This window comes from Symphalangus syndactylus, chromosome 6 (assembly GCF_028878055.3).
Source record: "Symphalangus syndactylus isolate Jambi chromosome 6, NHGRI_mSymSyn1-v2.1_pri, whole genome shotgun sequence".
NCBI lineage: Eukaryota > Metazoa > Chordata > Mammalia > Primates > Hylobatidae > Symphalangus > Symphalangus syndactylus.
In genome coordinates, this window is record NC_072428.2 from 118094736 (window position 1) to 118112684 (window position 17949).

The 17949-nt window shown below is 54.7% G+C and overlaps 1 protein-coding gene across 1 annotated transcript in view; it reads left to right on the forward strand.

Moving 5' to 3' along the window:
* Positions 1–16833, forward strand: part of SND1 (staphylococcal nuclease and tudor domain containing 1) — a 445319-nt gene extending 428486 nt beyond the window's left edge. Inside the window, exons 18-24 of the mRNA XM_055283891.2 lie at positions 5612–5753; positions 8970–9093; positions 9948–10017; positions 11183–11296; positions 13727–13930; positions 16081–16125; positions 16237–16833. Of these exons, the coding sequence (XP_055139866.1) occupies positions 5612–5753; positions 8970–9093; positions 9948–10017; positions 11183–11296; positions 13727–13930; positions 16081–16125; positions 16237–16302 (765 nt within the window). The 3' untranslated portion in view covers positions 16303–16833. The remainder of the gene's footprint in view (positions 1–5611; positions 5754–8969; positions 9094–9947; positions 10018–11182; positions 11297–13726; positions 13931–16080; positions 16126–16236) is intronic.
* The last annotated feature ends 1116 nt before the right edge of the window (positions 16834–17949 follow it).

A 17949-nucleotide genomic window follows, 5' to 3' on the forward strand; every position in this document is an offset into this window, starting at 1 on the left:
AGCCACCATGAGACCTCAGAGGAGATTCCCACCTCCTGCTCACATCAAGCCTCCTCCTCCCAGAATGAGGGGGAAGCAGGCAGCCTCAGCTCCTACAGGAAAGGAGTCACACGGCTTCTTCCTGGATTTCCTGCTTGTGACAGCTGAACTTAAGACCGCCACCCCCATGTCCTCTGCCTGCTGCAGGGAGAGGGGGGAGAGGCGGCGCTGGGGCCTCCTGTTTAAAGGTTGGCACTTTCACAGAAGAGTTAGCAGCTGGGGGTAGAGCGGCAAGCCCCAGAGTCTAAGGCCCAGAGGCCAAAAGCGTCTTCGTCCTTGCCCTGCTTCCTGGCTTCTCAGCAGTGAACCTGGAAGCCACCTTTTCAGAGCTGGGCGATCCTCTACCCTCTAAGAGTAGAGACTCTAGAAGAACCCAGGGGAGCACAGGGAGGGGACTCTGGCCTGAGATGGAAGGGTGGGTTCCCTGCCAGGGGCTGTGCTGAACTCAGCATCGTTATTTACTGCACAGTGGGTTTGTCTGAAAGAGCCCAAGTCACCATTTTGCTGGTACCAGTTGATGATGCCGAGGAGTAATTACCAGTGATTAATTACTTACACGGCCTGCGTGTTTTTGTTCCAGTCCAATTAAAATGCAGTGCACAACTCTCAGTGCTAGGGCCTGCCGCCTCCTGGGTCCCTCTCCTGCAAATCCCTGTCTGCTTGTCAAGGATCCTGAGGAACGGAGACTGGCTTTCCCCCTCCTAGAGGGGCTGTTTCCCAGGAGCAGCACTAGCAGAGCTTTGTAGCAGCTCTCAGAGTTGGCTGGACCCTGATAAGAGCATCTGGTGGCCGGCTGGGGGACAGTAACCTGAGTATCTGGGGTGTACCCAGCCTTGTCCCACTTGACCCCACAAGGGCTGCCTTACCTGTCAAGAGACAGTGGTTACAAGATCCTGTTGGCATCAGGATGCAGGAATGTTTGTGCCTGTAGCTAACCAAGGAAAGGTAATGCTGAGAGGTTCTGTGAGACCAGGAAGTGCAGAAGGCTTTAGGGAGTGTGATTATGTGTGCGTGCATTCGTGAGTGTGTCTGGGGGAACCTGAGAATGCTGGTTTCCCAGCTACGAGGGCTTAACTGCCTCCCTGCTGAATGTAATTCCTCCCTGTGCCCTGTGGATGCCTCCTCAGTGAAGAGGCTGATAGGGCCCTCCACTTCCTTGGCAGGAGGTAACCCCCACTTCCTCCTCAGCGGCCCTGGGCAGACCTGAGGACCAAGGAGGGAACCACAGATGGCAGATGCCTGTCCCCCCTCCTTAACCCCACCTCACACACATGCTCAGCAGGGCCCTGCACAGGGCTGGATTGGCCATCGATTGGCTTTTATTGAGCTTGGCTTCCCTGCTGCAGGCCTAAAGACCTCCACCACCTTGGCCTCTCGCCAGCCCCACCCCTAGAGCCTTACAAGCAGCAATGTTAAACAGGATTTAGAAAGGAAAGACTCCAGCCAGTGGATTCTCAGTCCACAGTCCCCATCACCTGCCAAGAGAAGGACCTGGGCCTCCCTGAGGAGGAAATGCAGGGAAGAGAGAGGGCCAGGGCGGGGAGAGGACAGGAGAGACAGCCTCCATTCCTGACCTGCCTGGTCTGTGCCTGGCTTGATGGGCTCTTTCCCTCAGGGTGGCCGCAGCAACAGAACACAAGGAGCCCCAGAGTATAGAGGGGACCCGAGCAAGACAGGAACTTGCATGGCAGAGCAGCCTGGAGCAGATGAATAGGCAGGAGGGGCCTCCATCCACCCTTCCCAGTCTTGCTCTGTAGCCGGGGCCATTGGGGGTGCCAGCAGTGCCCCGCCACGGGCAGAGCTCCACCCTGGCCTTGGCCTGGAGAGACACTTTCCCCACCTGACCACAAACCCTGCCATCAGTCAGCTGGGACAGCCTCTCCACAATAGCAGGCTTAGTAACAGCCTCTCCACGTGCTTAAAGGTGGTCCATGAGCAAGGGCAGACTGTCCTGTGGTTGGCTCTCCCAGCATTCCTGGGCCCTGCTGCTTAGGTCAAGCTCAGGACCCCTGTCCTCTGCCCAGCTCTTTGGCCATAGAGGCTCTTCCCCAGCCCCTCCATCTTTCAAGAGTCTGGGGTAGAGCCATACAGCACTAATTTTCTGTGTCTGGGTGTACAACTACTGTTCCTTCTGGAGTTCTCCTTGTCATCTCCTCAGAGGTCCAGGAAGAGGAGCATCTACAATGGGGATTCCCAGAAACCAGCTTCTTGTGGGAAATCTGAGCTGTGAGGGGCTGAGGATGGCTGTGGAAAGTGGCTGGGTCTGGCAGGTGTCTTGCCAGTGAGTGTGTCTCCTCCATGCACCGTGGCTCTGCAGAAGGGCAGCCTGAGCTAAATGCACCCTTGTTCTAAGGATGGGGACAAGGGCAACCACACCTGTCCCAGCTGACTGACTCCTTCCCACCAAGGGGCCACCTGGCCAGCCTGCATGGACCAGCTTGCCCGTGTGGCTGCAAGTCCCAAGGAACAGCTTGTCACCTCCATCCCCACAGGGAAAGAGGGAAACGTCATGGCTGCACTGCCTGAAGGGCCAAAGGTCAGCCTCTCCTAGAAACAGAGTTCCTTTATCTGAGGAGGCAGCTGTCTCTCTCCTACCCTCTAGATGCTTCTTAGCAACCTCGAGTGCCAGCCACTTTGTGTATGGAGACACCTTGCTTCTGCTGTCTTCTCAATTCAGGTGGCAGTGTGCACTGCCCCACCCACCACGAAGTGAGCTGTGGCACCTTGTCACAGCACTGGCCCTAGTGCTGGGGGCTGAGGGCCATCCCCAGGGCTTTGGTTTGCATCTTCCGTGACCTCACGCCTGCTGCCCACCTGAACCTGCTGGGAAAGAAGCTCCACCCCACTCTCCCCAAGGAGGAGACCTGGTGCTGTCGCCCAAGGCACTTTACTTGAGGAATCTTTAGCAGTTTCTGCTTTCACGCTGTCAGTGTGTTCCCAATTCATCAACACTGCTGAGGGGCCGCCTTCCCCCACAGCCAAAGGAGCAGGGTGGGGCTAGGATGGGAGCCCTCAACAGCTTGCAGGCTCAGGGGCCACGGCCCACTCAGGAACCAGCACAGAATGCCAGTCTCTGTTAACAAGCTCAGTGCTGGGAAAGGAGGGAGCTAGCAGGAAGAGGGAAGAGCCCCTGAATGGGATGCAGAGCAGAGGACGTGCTGAGGGATTCGGGACTGCAGGGGTGCCTGCTGGTAGGAATGAGGGGGCAGACTCCTGGGTCAGGAGGGCTCCATCCCAGCTCACTTAGGGTAGTGCTGACAGTCTCGTCTCTGAGGCTGAGTGAGTCCCACTGATCCTCAGAGCTGCAAGGGTCCCAGAAGGGCTGGGAGCCCAGGTGTCAATAGGAGTGACTGGCTAAGTAGATACCAGGGAAGTTCCAGCTCCGGAGGCCCAGGGGGAAAGCCTCAGGCCCATCAGGACATAGGCTTGGCCTCGGAAGCATTTATGGCTATCCCCTGGCCCTTTCACAGGGAAGCCCACAAGCTAGAGACCCACTTCCCCACATGGGCAGCGAGGCCCTTGAGGGATTAGGGCCTCTCTCCTGACTAGAGGCAAAGCTGTGGGTTAAAGTCCTGCTGCCTGCCTCCTCTCCTCTGGCCAGCCAGGGCATACGGGACTAGAAGCAGCAGCGTGTACAGAGGTCTCTGGTGATGGGGACAGGTGTTAGGGTATCGGGAGCCTGGAAGGTGAGAAGGGGTCAGGAGCTATTTGGGTAGGAGGCCAGAGCCCCATACCAGGGGCTCACAAGCCCAGCCATAGAAGGCACTGCTTGGTGTAGGATGGTGGAAAGCTTGGGCCTGGGAGATGTCTCAGTCATTCCCCCATAGCCGCTCCTTCTAGTGGAAGAACACACGCTCAGGCCGCGTTAAAGGCAGAAGTGTGGAGTCTGGGTTGACCCAAGGTGGTTCCAGAATTCCAGCATTCCTGCCCTTCTGCTGTGTCCTGAAGCTCCTGAGGAATCTGCATTTCAGCTGAGAGAGAAGAAAAGGGGACCCAGAAAAGTTTGACCAATGTCAAATGGCAAGTTCAAAAACAACAGGGACATGAGGCCTCATCTCCCTCCCCACCCCCCACCAACAAACAGCTTTTTCCTCCTGGTTGGTGGTGTTTTCTCAGGGATACCTAGTCAATGCCAAAATGCCCCTGGAGGAGCTCTAGTGCCAGGCTGCCTATGTTTGAATCCTGATTTCACTACTTCTAGCTGCAAGCCTGTGTACCTCAGTTTTCCCATTTGTAAAACAGGGATAATACCAAGACCTACTCAAAGGGTTGTTGTAAGGACTAAATGAATTAATATTTGGAGAATGTTTAGAATGGTACCTGGCACCTAATAAGCACAGAAGTTTTGGGCAAATACTTTTAATCATCCTTATTCCTGTGTGTGTCTGTGGGACCCCACGCGTGATCCAGTCTCTGCACTCTCCCACCCACCCTTCCTGCTGCTCAGCTGGAAAGCCACCTCCCTCCCCTGCTCTGACAGACCTCACCATTTGGATAATCTCCTGGCTACAGGATTGGACTTGACACGCTGTCACGTCGAATCAGCTTCTGAGCCACTGCAGCCCTGACAGCACAGGGCTTGGGGAAGGAAGGGAGAGAGGGAAGGGTGGAGAGCGCATGGCCCAGCTTCTGAGCTGAGGTCAGAGCAACCTGCTGGAGGTGAAGAGGATGGAGAATGGGAAAGTTGCTGAGCAGAAGTGTTCTTGGTGAGCTCTTCCCCAGCCTAGGGCTGTGGTTTGGACTGCCTCAGGAGTGCCAGGGGCCCTGTGACAGCAGGAGGTCCTGCAGAATTCAGAGGTGCCCTGCAGAGTGCCACAGGGAAGGGAGATGGGGAGCCGGAGCAAGAGAGGTGCGGGTGTGAGGAGGCCAGAGCCGGAGTTCATGAAAGCAGGGCTGTCACACCCGGACGTGCATGAGGTAGCCTGGGAGTCTGGTTTTGCTCTTTCTTTCTCTCTGGGATGCCCAGAACAGATTGTAATTTAGTAGGCCTGGGGTAGGATCCGGGGCCTGCATTTTTAATAAATTCCCCTGTTGGTTCTGATGCCTGCCAGAATTTGAGAACTGCTAGATCAGAACTTTAGAGAACCCACCTTTCCCCTCTGAGATAGAGGGCTTCAGGGGCTCAGCCTGGTGTGAATCAAGTGCCCCACAGTCACTCACCCAGGGCCGATCCCATTTGCCCAAAACCCCTTTCCCAGTGTCTTTTTTTTTTTTTTTTTCTTTTTTGAGACGGAGTCTTGCACTGTCGCCCGGGCTGGAGTGCAGTGGCATGATCTCGGCTCACTGCAACCTGTGCCTCCCAGGTTCAAGCAATTCTCCTGTCTCAGCCTCCCAAGTAGCTGGGATTACAGGTGCCCACCACTGCACCCAGCTAATTTTTTGTATTTTTAGTAGAGATAGGGTTTCACCATATTGGCCAGTCTAGTCTTGAACTCCTGACCTCGAGATCCACCCGCCTCGGCCTCCCAAAATGCTAGGATTACAGGCATGAGCCACCACGCCTGGCCTCCCAGTGTCTTTTATGACTTCACTTCCTCGCCTTCCTCTCACCTCTGCCGACTGAACATGCCAGGTCTGGGCCCACTATGAGGAACAGCCCGTGGAGGAGGTGATGCCAGTGCTGGAGGAGAAGGAGCGATCTGCCAGCTACAAGCCCGTGTTTGTGACCGAGATCACTGATGACCTGCACTTCTACGTGCAGGATGTGGAGACCGGTGAGTGCTCAGGCCGCTGGCTCGTGGTTCCTGGCTTGGTCCAGCTGGCGCTGCCTGGGGGTAGGGGGCCTCTGCCCAGTGGGTGGGAGGAACAATGCCTAAGCAGTCCAGGAGCCTCCCCTGAAGAGCTCACGTTGCCGCCCCTGTCTCCCTGCCTTGTCCCACTGCTCCTCTGGGCTTGGAGTTACTTCAGGAACCTTCACATGAGCCCTGGCGTGGGCTCAGGCATGGGGGTGCTGCCGGACAGGTCTTCTGGATGCAGGTGAGATAACCAGGTTTATCTGGGTGGAGCTCTGAGTCTCTTAGGTGATTGTTTATTCCCACACACCCCTGGCTATGCTGGGCAGGAGGATTTGTAGCCCCCAGAGTCTGTCAGGCACCAGTCAGGTACTGCTCAGCCCTTTCCCTCTGGGGGAGCAAGGAGTGGTGCTGGGTTTGTCTCTGCTGGGATTTCTCCTTCTCTTGAGGTTAACATAGCCCTGAGTGATAGCCAGTTTCCATGGAAACAGGCAGCGCTCTAGGGGAAGACATCCCCGGGCAGTCTCTGAAGGACCTTCTCCTCCTTCCATCCTGAGTGGTGTGCACTGTGGCCAGGGTCCCCTAGGCAGAGACCTGGGGTTTCTGGAGGCCAAAGGGCAGGAGAGAGCTCTGGCAGCCACTAGCCCAACTCCACCTCCACCCACTTACGCTTTCCACCCTGACCTCCCTTTTCTCATGGCCACCCTGTGCAGGGAAACAGTTGAGTTTGGAGCAGAAGGAAAAGCTCTTAGAGCTGCCTCTGGGTCCCAGGAAACAAATCATGGTGGGCAGAGGGGGCTGGAAATGTCAGCAGCACTTGGGTAGTCCCCTAGATGGCAGGACACAGCTCTGCCGAGCCTCCTCAGCCCACCCCAGGCCCACTCCAGCCCCATCTCAGCCACTTCCCTCTAATGCTATTTCCCAGGCAGCTGCCTTTGTGACAGTGTCATTTCATCAGGAAAAACTTGACCATTCCTAGCCCTGGGCTGGCTGTGCATGAAAAGGAAAAACGTGAGGGGGAGGGGTAGAGATGGAGCCGATGAGCCTTCGGGATTAGGTTCTCTTGAGGTCAGCCACAGTCCTGCTGAAAGCTGCTCCAGCAGTTGCCTGAATGAACCCGGGTGGTGGCCAGCCTCTAGGGCTGGGTCATGTGACAGGGAAGGAGTCTTGTAGTGGCGATCTAGGTAGGAACAAGAGCTATTCCTGGGCAGAGGAACCACCCCAAAATCCCTGCCAGCCCCCCGGAGAACTTGAGCAAAAGGATGCCATCACTCCCAGGCAGGCTCCACTCAGCCTCTGGGTCCTGCTGGGGAAGACCCGTCTTGACTCAGAACAAGCCCCTGAAGTCTTAGCAGAAATCTGAGGCAGAAAACATGAGAAAAGAGAAAACCGTGTGTCCTTAGAATGCTGGAAGAGAAGGGAGTGAGGCCCTTCCTGGCAGGCCACCTGGGGATTTGTGGTGGGCTCCAGAGAGGAAGGCCCCTGCCCTCTGGTGGCTCCATGGTATCCATGGAGATAAACCTCAGGATCCACAGCCCCCCTCTGCTGAAACCTTTCATCCCCTCTCGGGGGGCATCCTCTCACTCTGTGTCCCTTCTTTCAATTAAAGTCTGTCTTCAAGAAGGATCTGACAAAAACATTGCCATTAGCTGCAAATGACCAGTGAGGCTCTGTGAGGACCTCCCAGAGGGCTTTGCCTGTTGGCAGGAGGCAAAGTCCTGCTTCTGTTGCCTTGGAGCAAAAAAATGAAAGTAGACCAAGTTAGGGAGGAAGCTGTCTGTCAAGGCTTCTTAATCGCTGGAATTTCAGTCTATGGCAGGGAGCACTGTCTAAAGAGAATTATAGAGGGCTGACCACTGGGTAGGGAGAGGGGCAGCTGCTACCTTCAGGCCTCTGTCATGCAGATGCAGGACCAGTGGCCTCTGCAGCAGCCTAAGAGTGGACATACATCCCTGCATGCCTATGCAGAGTTTATTTTCAATGCAGCTAAATTATTAAGCACCCTGCATGCATTGGGGATTCTACCAGGCTTTGTGCAAGTAAATAGAAAGAAGTGAGCTATGCTCTATGCCCTGAAGGAGCTCACAGTGTAGTAGCAGGGAACTTATAAGGCTGACTGTGGCAAGTGTAACAACAGACATATGTTGCGCCCTCCTTACAGCACTGCCTTGGGCCCTGAAGATAAAGAGATGAGTCCCACACTTAGACTACACATCCATAGTCACCCTCCTTGCTTCTGAGAGGGAAGGGGCAAAAAAAGTCTGAGACTGAGCTAGAATCAGGGCCAGAGGGGAGAGAAAAGGGGAAGCCACAGGGGACTGATGCCTCCCAGAGTCAGGGTGGGAGGATTCTACAAGGAGCCAGGGAGAAAAACTGAGTAGGCCCTGGGTGTTGCCAAAACAGGCAAAAGCAGCAGATAAGCAGCAGGGCCACTGACCCAAGCTCAGAGTGCTTAGGGAAAGACAAGGCAGGGAATCCCTCCTCCAGTGGAGCAGGGGCCCTGAGTAGCAGGGTGGGACAGTAGAGCCCCAGCCCAGCAGCACTGGAAGTCCTGTTCAGCATGTATCTTGCAGGGTGACAAGGGTCAGAGGGGCCAAGTTTGTATAATACTGAGGCTGTAGGCCTTGATCCAAGAATTCCTTCCCCCTCTTCCATGGCTTCAATTCTGGGGCCTTTTCCACAGTGGTGTGGGGCCCATCCTTCATCTCTACTTTTGCCCCCTGGGAGGCAGTGGACAGTGGCTTCTGTCAGTTACCACCTCTGTGGCCCAGGCCAGGAGCTGGCCTTGCAGGAATGGGGTACGGGCTGGCCAGCTCTCACCCTGGAGGAGGCTGTTTGGCGTTGTCCTTGCTCCCTGTCTCCTTGCTTTCTCCACCTCCTTAATCAAAGCTCAGGCACATCCCAAGGGCTCCCACACCCTGGGCCAGCAGACTGGAGAGCTGAGATGGCAAGGCTGTGTGTGCCTTTAAGGCCCAATGTGTCAGCAAGTCACCAGTCCCACTTCTGAAGGCAGATGGCATGAAACCTCTAGACTGAGGACCAAGAGGGCTTCCCCACATGTGTTGGGGACAGAGCCAGTGCTGCAGTGCCCCCCGGAATTTTACATTGAGCCCCCTCCCCAACCCCTCCCAGAAAAACCCTATTGAGCTGTCGAGAAACCCAGGACCCAGGTCTCACTGTCCTCTTCCTCCCTGGCAGGCACCCAGTTGGAGAAGCTGATGGAGAACATGCGCAATGACATTGCCAGTCACCCCCCTGTAGAGGGCTCCTATGCCCCCCGCAGGGGAGAGTTCTGCATTGCCAAATTTGTAGATGGAGAATGGTAAGCCACTAGGAAAAGCAAGGCAGAGTCTTGAGCAGGAACGATAGCAGGGCTGCCCTCAGGCCTCGGGCGTTGCCTTAGCAGTCTGGTTTCCCCAGCTGGTTAATGATGGCCCCCAGCAGCTCTCCTGGGTGTCCGTCTTCATTGCCCACAGCCCATCTGGGGCCTCGCTCTGGCCTGTGCGCCCCTGCAGTCCAGCCAGACAGAGTGGCTCCTTCCTTCTCTCCTGGCGGATTCCAGGGTGGGAGCCCTGGCTGGCTGGCTGGCCAGCCAGGCTGTCCAGCACACCCCTCACCCCACCCAGGAAGAATGATGTTACAGGGGGCTGAGGTAGAGGCTGGGCCACAGTAAGCCTAGACCAGCTGCCCGACCCTCTTCCCCGGCTGTCTAGGACATGAGCAGCAGTGCTCACAGGCCAGAAGAAGGTCGCTGATGTGTAATCTACCAAGGGAGGGCCCATGGTCTTCCCAGGGTGACGAAGTGACTTGGATGTGTTCCCTGCTGCGGCCTCCCAGACAGATCTGCTGGCTAATTACAGCTGCTGTTTAGTGCACTGGGTTTAAACAGCAGACATCAATCTAGTCATTAGTCTTGTTGCTTTATGCCCCAAGGACACATTAATCTGCTCCACATGCTCCTTTCTCCCTCTTCTGCTCCCAGCTATGCTCTGATTCCATTAGGTGGTGGCCACAGTGCCCGAGGCTGGGCCTAGATGGAGTGCAGTAACTGTCCCCTGTGACACCCGTTGAACCCAGGCAGGGAGATGCTGTGCCCCTGCCCCGCCATTGCTGAGACTCTGGGAGCCCAGACTCCTCAGGGCTGTCTCTTGAGCTCTGCCCATGATGCCATTGCAGGTACCGTGCCCGAGTAGAGAAAGTCGAGTCTCCTGCCAAAATACATGTCTTCTACATTGACTACGGCAACGTGAGTGTTGGGGACCAGGGTGTTGGAGGGGCTATCAAACACAGCAGCCCCCGGGTCAAATCCATCTGATCTCTCCAAGGTCCCTCTAAGCTTACCAATAGAACAATGAGCATTGGGGCATCTCTGCTGTGCGTGTAACAGGCCAGGCCCCCTCAGTGACCTGGCAGAACTGGGGTCTATGACCAGTGGCTGCAAGCACTGATAGGTCCCGCATCCAGACCCCACGGATGAGTGTCCGGCCACACCCACAGTTCCTCTTCTGCCTGAGGTCTCTGCAGAATGGGGGCAGGGCCTCTGTAGCACATGGAGGGCCTTTACACCCACAGTTCCTGGTGTTCAAACTGGGTGTTTGTTCTATGCGCTAATCCCCGGCACATCCCCAAACTCAGGCTTGCTGGGAAGGGACAGTCACAAGGTGACAGTGACTGACTGGCACCCTTGGGAGAAAAGTCTCTCTGGCTGGGCCTGGGAGTCTGTTGACAACTCCTGGGAGATTCTCTTGAGCAACAGCAGCGAGCTGGTGAGAAAGCTGTCGTTCAGGAGGGTGAGGCTCCTGAGTCATGGCTCTGCGTGTCTGCGTACCTCCCATGCCTTCCTCAAGTACTAGGACTGAGGATCTGTTAGTACAGAGCCCAGAGTTGGGCCGTGCTCCCAACCCATCTCCTGGGAATACACAAAGGAAGAGGTCCTGCCAGACAAGGGTGAACCCAGACACCTGGGCCGGAACCACAGGCAGGCCCGGTGACCACAGGGATACTTGTCTTGGTGTGCTCACCTAGCCAGCAGCTGGAGCACCTCCTGGCCTGTGGGAACGTAGTCAGGGAACCCATGTCACAGACAGAAGGGCATTGGGAGGAAATGGAAAAGCGATTAGAGTCCAGTTATACTGTGATTGTTTTCATGGGAACCACTAGGTGTGCCAGCACCAGGCCCAGAGTGAGGGTAGAGCCACAGCTCCCCATCTACTGCTGGACCAGCAGAGCACATTCTCCCCAGGCTTCACCCACTGGGGAGCCTTTGTACGTTGCAAAGTGGAACCAAGTCATGGGATGAACAGGGTGGCCCAGAGTTAGCATTCCCAGAGGCCTGGCCACAGAGAGCTGTCCTGTGAGAGAGCAAGGGGGCAGCGAGTATGTGACATGTTGGCCTGCTGCTTCCTCTGCAGAGAGAAGTCCTGCCATCCACCCGCCTGGGTACCCTACCACCTGCCTTCAGCACTCGGGTGCTGCCAGCTCAAGCCACAGAGTATGCCTTCGCCTTCATCCAGGTGCCCCAAGATGTGAGTCTGGAGTCTTCCTTCTTCCAAAGGGGACTGTCCACTGACACTTAGCCGCTGCTGCAGCCCTCATGGGCTGACAGGAGAAGATGGAAACTATGATGGTCTCTTAGTAATAGTACTTAAGAGATGGGAAGTTGAGGAAGATGCCACTGAGGAGGTAGTATTAGAGCATTCCAGCTAGTTCATAGAAGCAGGTAGGCCAGGGTGCATTTGGACAAAGACTAGACCACCACAGCTGGATCCCAGGGGGCTTTTGGGCAGTGGCAGGAGGTGATCAGGCAGTGGCAGGAGGTGAGACGGGAAAGGCCTTGGTGTCGTGGGCTTGTCTACCCTGGCAAGGAGTTTATTCTTTGTGCTGTATAGGCAGGAGGAATGTGGCACCATTTCTAGGAGAAGTGTGACATGGTCCAGTGTGTTTCTGAAAGTTAGTTCTGATGGCACAGTGAACAGAGGGACTAGAAGGAATGGGTGGGAGACAACTGTAACAGTCCAGGCTAGAGACGAAGGTGGTGCTGGGTTTCTTATGTGTGGATGTGTTGCTGCTGGCCAAGAAGAATGAGAAGGAGCGAATTTGGGCAGTGGGACCTCCAGGCAGCCTTACAGTTTTCAGTTGGGGAGTGAGATGAGACCTGGAATTTATGGGTCTGTGTAGTTAAAACCATGCGGTGTACAAGATTGCCCAGATTGAGTATGTGGAAGGTGTGATGGGGAGGAGAGAGAGTGTTAGGAAGTGCTGGGGTCCTGCCACCTGAGAACAGGAGCCCAGAGGCAGCATATGCAGCCAGAAAGGAGAGAACCCATGCTGAGGGTCGTGGATACCCTCTATCCCCAGAAACAGAAAGCCAGTCTACAATGTCCAGATCCCCCGGGAGCTCAGGCAGGTTGAGGCTTCCCAGGGGCTGCCCTTGGCTTCAGCTTTGAGAAGGTGCCTGGTACCTGGAGTCAGAGCTGCGTGAACACCATGGTTGGCACTGTCACCAGATAAAGGGTGCAAATGAAGAATAAGCAAATTTACTCTCTACCTTTTCACAAAGTTGCTGAAGGTCAGGAGAGACGCAACAGAAAATGCTGAAGGCAAGTATCACAAAACAGGTCGGTGAAGACAGACATGTGGAGTCAGCTGCAGTGGCTCACACCTGGAATCCCAGCGTAGGAGGCCAAGCAAGGAGGATTGCTTGAGCCCAGGAGTTCAAAACCACCCTGGGCAATACAGCAAGACCCTGTCTCTAAAAAAAAAAAAATTAGCTGTGTGTGATGGCACATGCCTGTAGTCCCAGCTAGTCCCAGCTATTCAGGAGACTGCGGTGAGAGGATTTCTCGAGCCTACAAGTTCAAGGTTGCAGTGAGATGATGGCACCACTGCACTCTGGCCAGTCCCTATCTCTCTCTTTTTTTTGTTTTTTAAGATGAATTCTTGCTTTGTCGCCCAGGCTGGAGTGCAGTGGCACAATCTCGGCTCACTGCAACCTCTCCCTCCCAGGTTGAAGCGATTTTCCCACCTCAGCCTTCCGAGTAGCTGGGATTACAAGTGCCCGCCACCACGCCCAGCTAATTTTTGTATTTTGAGTAGAGACAGGGTTTTACCATGTTGGCCAGGCTAGTCTTGAACTCCTGACCTCAGGTGATCCACCCACCTGGGCCTCCCAAAGTACTGGGATTACAGGCATGAGCCACCACACCTGGCCTAGTCCCTGTCTCTTAAAAAAGAAAAAAAAAAGACAGAGACACAGGATGTCATGGGCTTAGTGCACTGGAGCAAGGTCCTGCTGGAGGTAGGAAGTGAAAGGGCACCAAGTGTAGCTGAGCTTTGAGTGGGAAGAAGTCACTTTTCCTCGGAGACACAGGGCAGGTGGGTGGGAGCACAGGGTAGGAAAGAAAGGGGTCACTTGCAAATAGTCTCTGGCTGAGGGCAAGGAAAAGAAAAGAAAAGGGGAAGGCTTCCTATCCAGAGCCTGTTTCTGCCTCACTAGGGTTCTTTCTGGTTTGTGTTTTTTGTTTTTTGGGGGGTTTTTTTGAGGCCGAGTCTCACTCTGTCACCCAGGCTGGAGTGCAGTGGCGCAATCTCGGCTCACTGCATTCTCCGCCTCCTAGCTTCAAGCGATTCTCATGCCGCAGTTTCACAAGTAGCTGGGATTATAGGCATGCACCCCATGCCCAGCTGATTTTTGTGTTTTTGGTAGAGATGGGGTTTCACTGTGTTGGCCAGGCTGGTCGCCAACTCCTGGCCTCAAGGGGTCCACCCACCTCAGCCTCCCAAAGTGCTGGGATTATAGGCGTGAGCCACCGTGCCTGGCCAACCTCACTAGGGTTCTCTGGGGAGTAAATTACAGGCCCCTGCTAGCCAGACTTTTTTGGGAGTCCATGGACAGGAGCTGGGGCCCAAGTGGTTGTTCTCTGGCTTGCTCTGACCTGAGTGTGTCTCTGCTCCAGGATGATGCCCGCACGGACGCCGTGGACAGCGTGGTTCGGGATATCCAGAACACTCAGTGCCTGCTCAATGTGGAACACCTGAGTGCCGGCTGCCCCCATGTCACCCTGCAGTTTGCAGATTCCAAGGGCGATGTGGGGCTGGGCTTGGTGAAGGAGGGGCTGGTCATGGTGGAGGTGCGCAAGGAGAAACAGTTCCAGAAAGTGGTATGTGATGTGGAGAGGTGGCCCCAGCATTGCGCCACCACCCTCACAGAGAAAGGGAGTGTTCCACAAGCCAGGAAGGGAGCAGGGAATCCACCATCCTGCTGTTCCTGCTGGGGAAAGATAATGGATTTGGGTTTGTTGGCATTTTTTTGTTTTTGTTTTAAAGCTAATTATATCCCAAATTAATTGGCTGCGGGTTTGGCTGAGAATGCAGCTGCAAACTAGAGCGGAAAGCTTCCCTCCCCACGTACCCCCAGGTGACAGGCGAGAAAGCTTTGCCAGGGGCGATGTGGAGAGGGTCAAGGCCTGTCCCTCCCGCTCTCCCAGTCTCACTCTCCAACAGACAACTTCCAAGTCAATAACCAACTCCTAACACCCAGTGCCACCCAAGTCGGAGGTGTCGAGGAGGCAGCACCAAAGGGCCCAGAAAGACTCTGCCACACAACCCTCTGGCTATCTGGAAAGCCCCTTGGACTTGGAGTCCTGCTCCCACCGTTCTGAGAGGAGAAGCCAGCCTCCTGAGCCCCATCTCCCTGCTTGTGAAGTGAGGGGAGCACTAGCCGCCTTGCCACTTCTCAGGGCTGATCGTGATAATCAGTGCGCTCGTACCTGGGAAACAGCTTGCACTGCGCAGCCTTTGGTGATTAGCTTTGGGCTCTGGATACAAGGCAGCCCCTTCCACCCAACAGTATACATTTCTGAGTCCCTCTCTACCCTCTCACCAGGCAGCCACTGAGGCCCTATTGCAGACCAGCCCTGCTTCCCAGCTGGGCTGAATCAGCGAACCATCCAAGAGGGCCGGACTTGGGGAAGCTCAGGCCCCCCACAGAGCTGCCGTCTCCCGGCAGAAAGTGATGAGAGGGCAGCAGGATGTGGCCAGCTTCTCCCTATGTTCCCTCAGAGACAGGGGCAAGAAAGGCGGGGCATGAAAACCAAACACTTTCCTCCTCTTCATCTCTCTTTCATTTGCCCACTGCTCTCCCTTCTCCCAGCCCTCCTGGCCTTTCCTCTCTCCCCACCGCACCGCAAGCCCACATAATGTGTTGGTGGCTGTGCAGGTTGATGACTCACTAGAACAAGACACCCCTGTGGACTGCCACTGTGTCTCAAGAGAAGCCCGACCCCTAACCCCTCTGGATAGACCCCCACTTTCCTTAGGAGATGGCTCCTAGGAGGTCAGCTTCAGCCTCCCTATAGAATTGGAGATCTTAATGTACTCCCATATGAAACTGCCCATAATGCCTCTGCTATCTAGAAAATTCCTTCTGCCGCAGTCCCTGAGATAAACACCTAACATGTTCATTTATTTATTCATTCTATCAGCAGACATTTATTGAGGGCCTACAGTATATCAGTGAGGAAGAGACAGCACCCCTGCCCTGAGAAGCTTACATTCAAGCATGAGGAGACAACAATTACAATGAACATCATAAGTAAATTAAATAGGATATTAGAAGATGATAACCGCAGTGAAAAAAATAGAAGTGGAATCCAAGGAGTCAGGAATGGGAGGGGAAGGTTGTATTTGTATTGCTCTTGTTTGGTTTGGTTTCTTTTGAGACCAGGTCTGGAGTACAATGATGCAGTGCCGGAATCTCGGCTCACTATAGCCTTCAACTCCCTGGCCCAAGTGATCCTCCCACCTCAGCCTGCCAAGTACTGAGACTACAGGCATGCATGGGCCACCATGCCTGGCTAAATTTTTTAATTTTTTTTATAGAGATGGGGTCAGCCTGGTCTTGAACTCCTGGGCGCAAGTGATCCTCCTGCCTTGGCCTCCCAAAGTGCTGCAATTATAGGCATGAGCCACCACACCTGGTCTAGGTTGTAATTTTAAATGGGGTTGCCCGAGACCTCATTAAGAAGGAGATACTTTAATCGCAGACCTGAAACAGGTGGGAGAGGTAGCCAGGAGGACGTGACTGGAGGAGCGTTCCAGGCAGACGGAAGAGCTAGTGCAAAGAGTTAAGGGAAAAGCCAGGAGACTAATGTGATTGTGTTTTGCCTTTTACTCTGAGGGAACTAAGGCTCCATTGGACAGGCTTGAGCAAGGGAGGGCTCTGGCGCTGACCTAAGCATTCTGCAGGGTCCTGCTGGCTGATCATTTGAGGGCAACTCTGACCACTCCCTTTCCTCTCTCGTCCCTCCAGATCACAGAATACCTGAATGCCCAAGAGTCAGCCAAGAGCGCCAGGGTGAGTTCTTGCCTTGGGGGCCCCCAGAGGGTACCGAGTTGAGGGGTTTGGCCCTCTGAGTTCTGGTGGGTCCCGTATCCCTGAAGAGCTATTGTCTGTTTTTTCTTACAGCTGAACCTGTGGCGCTATGGAGACTTTCGAGCTGATGATGCAGATGAATTTGGCTACAGCCGCTAAGGAGGGAATCGGATTTGGCCCCCAGCCCCGCTCACGCCAGTCCCTCTTCCTCTGCCAGGAGGGTGTTTTCAACTCCAAACCCCAGAGAGGGGTTGTAGATTGGGTCCAGCTTTGCTTCAGTGTGTGGAAATGTCTCGTAGGGTGGTATTGGGGCTGTCGGGGGGGGGGACCCCAAGGCTTTCTGGGGCAGACCCTTGTCCTCTGGGATGACGGGCACTGCTATCCACAGTCTCTGCCAGTTGGTTTTATTTGGAGGTTTGTGGTTTTTTTAAAAAAAGTCCTCAAATCAGGAAGAAACATCAAAGACTATGTCCTAGTGGAGGGAGTAATCCTAACACCCAGGCCAGCCGCCAGCTGGCACCTGCCTCTATCCCAGACTGCCCTCCTCCCAGCTCTCTGTCCAACTGTTGATTATGTGATTTTTCTGATATGTCCATTCTCAAATGCCAGTGTGTTCACATCTTTGCCCTGGCCAGCCCATTCTGTATTTAAAGCTTTTGAGGCCCAATAAAATAGTACGTGCTGTCTGCAGCCCTTATTGGTCACAGTGTGGTCCAGAGCATGGAGTCTTGGCAGCTTCAGCCAGGAGGAGACCTGGACACTTGAATGACCCCCAAGATAGTCATCCAAATGCCTGGACATTCTCCCTAAAAATAGAGGCAGATGGGGAAAGCAAGGCAGATCTTCAGAGTCTGAGCAAGCAACTCCTGGACCCAGTGGGCACTGCTTGGCACCATGGCCATCATGCAGAAGGCTACAGGTCTTATTTGACTTACTGCACATGGCTGTTTTCCAGGACCTTAGAGAGTTACAGCAGCTTCGCCAGCAGCACCCAGGACAATTTATCCGCTGTGAATTGCTGGGCCTGGCCTTAGGCAGACCCTGCCAGATCCCCAAGAAAGGATTCAAAAGGGAATCAGCTGAGAGAAATGAGGTGATTTCCCTAATTCCTGCTGTGGCTGGGATAGAGTGGATTAGAACGCAGGCCCCCTGGTTCCTCCCTGGAGACCAGAGCTAGGAGGACCGGCTTCTCCAAGAGGGACCCAGGTCCCAGGTCAGAGGCCTGTCTGCTCCAGGTTAGCCATTGCTCATGTCTGACTTGATAAGCTCTCCCCAAAAGTCCTCAGGTAGAACTGGCCCTGGAGCTCAGAATCCTCAGGCTGCATGTAGCCCATGAGGGAGGAGCCATGGTGGTGTGAGGCCAGGAGTCCCGGGGAGAGAAAGTCAAGTGTGAGAGTCACCACTCCCCACGCCCATGGTGTCCAGCGCCTCATTATTCCTCCACTGACGGCATTACCTGTGTGCCCTGCCCCTCCCTGGCACATACTTTGGTAAAACTTGGTGGCACGTCTTTCTGACAGCACCACATCCCACCAACATTCTAATCTGGGGTGATGCTCCAAGATGCCATATAAAATTGACCCTTTGATCTTGGGGGCTACAGGGACAGTCAGTGGAGGTGGTAGGGCCTGGCTGGCCAGATCTCATTCCTCAGCTGGAGGTCCTGCCGTAACACACACTTGTTCTGGCCAGGGCTCTTACGGGGTTCTCATGTGTGCTGCTTATACTCAAGGTGCGCTATAGTTAAGAGAGGTGAGGGTGGGAGGGGCCATGGGGAGAAATGTTGAGTCAGTTCAACTCCAGAAA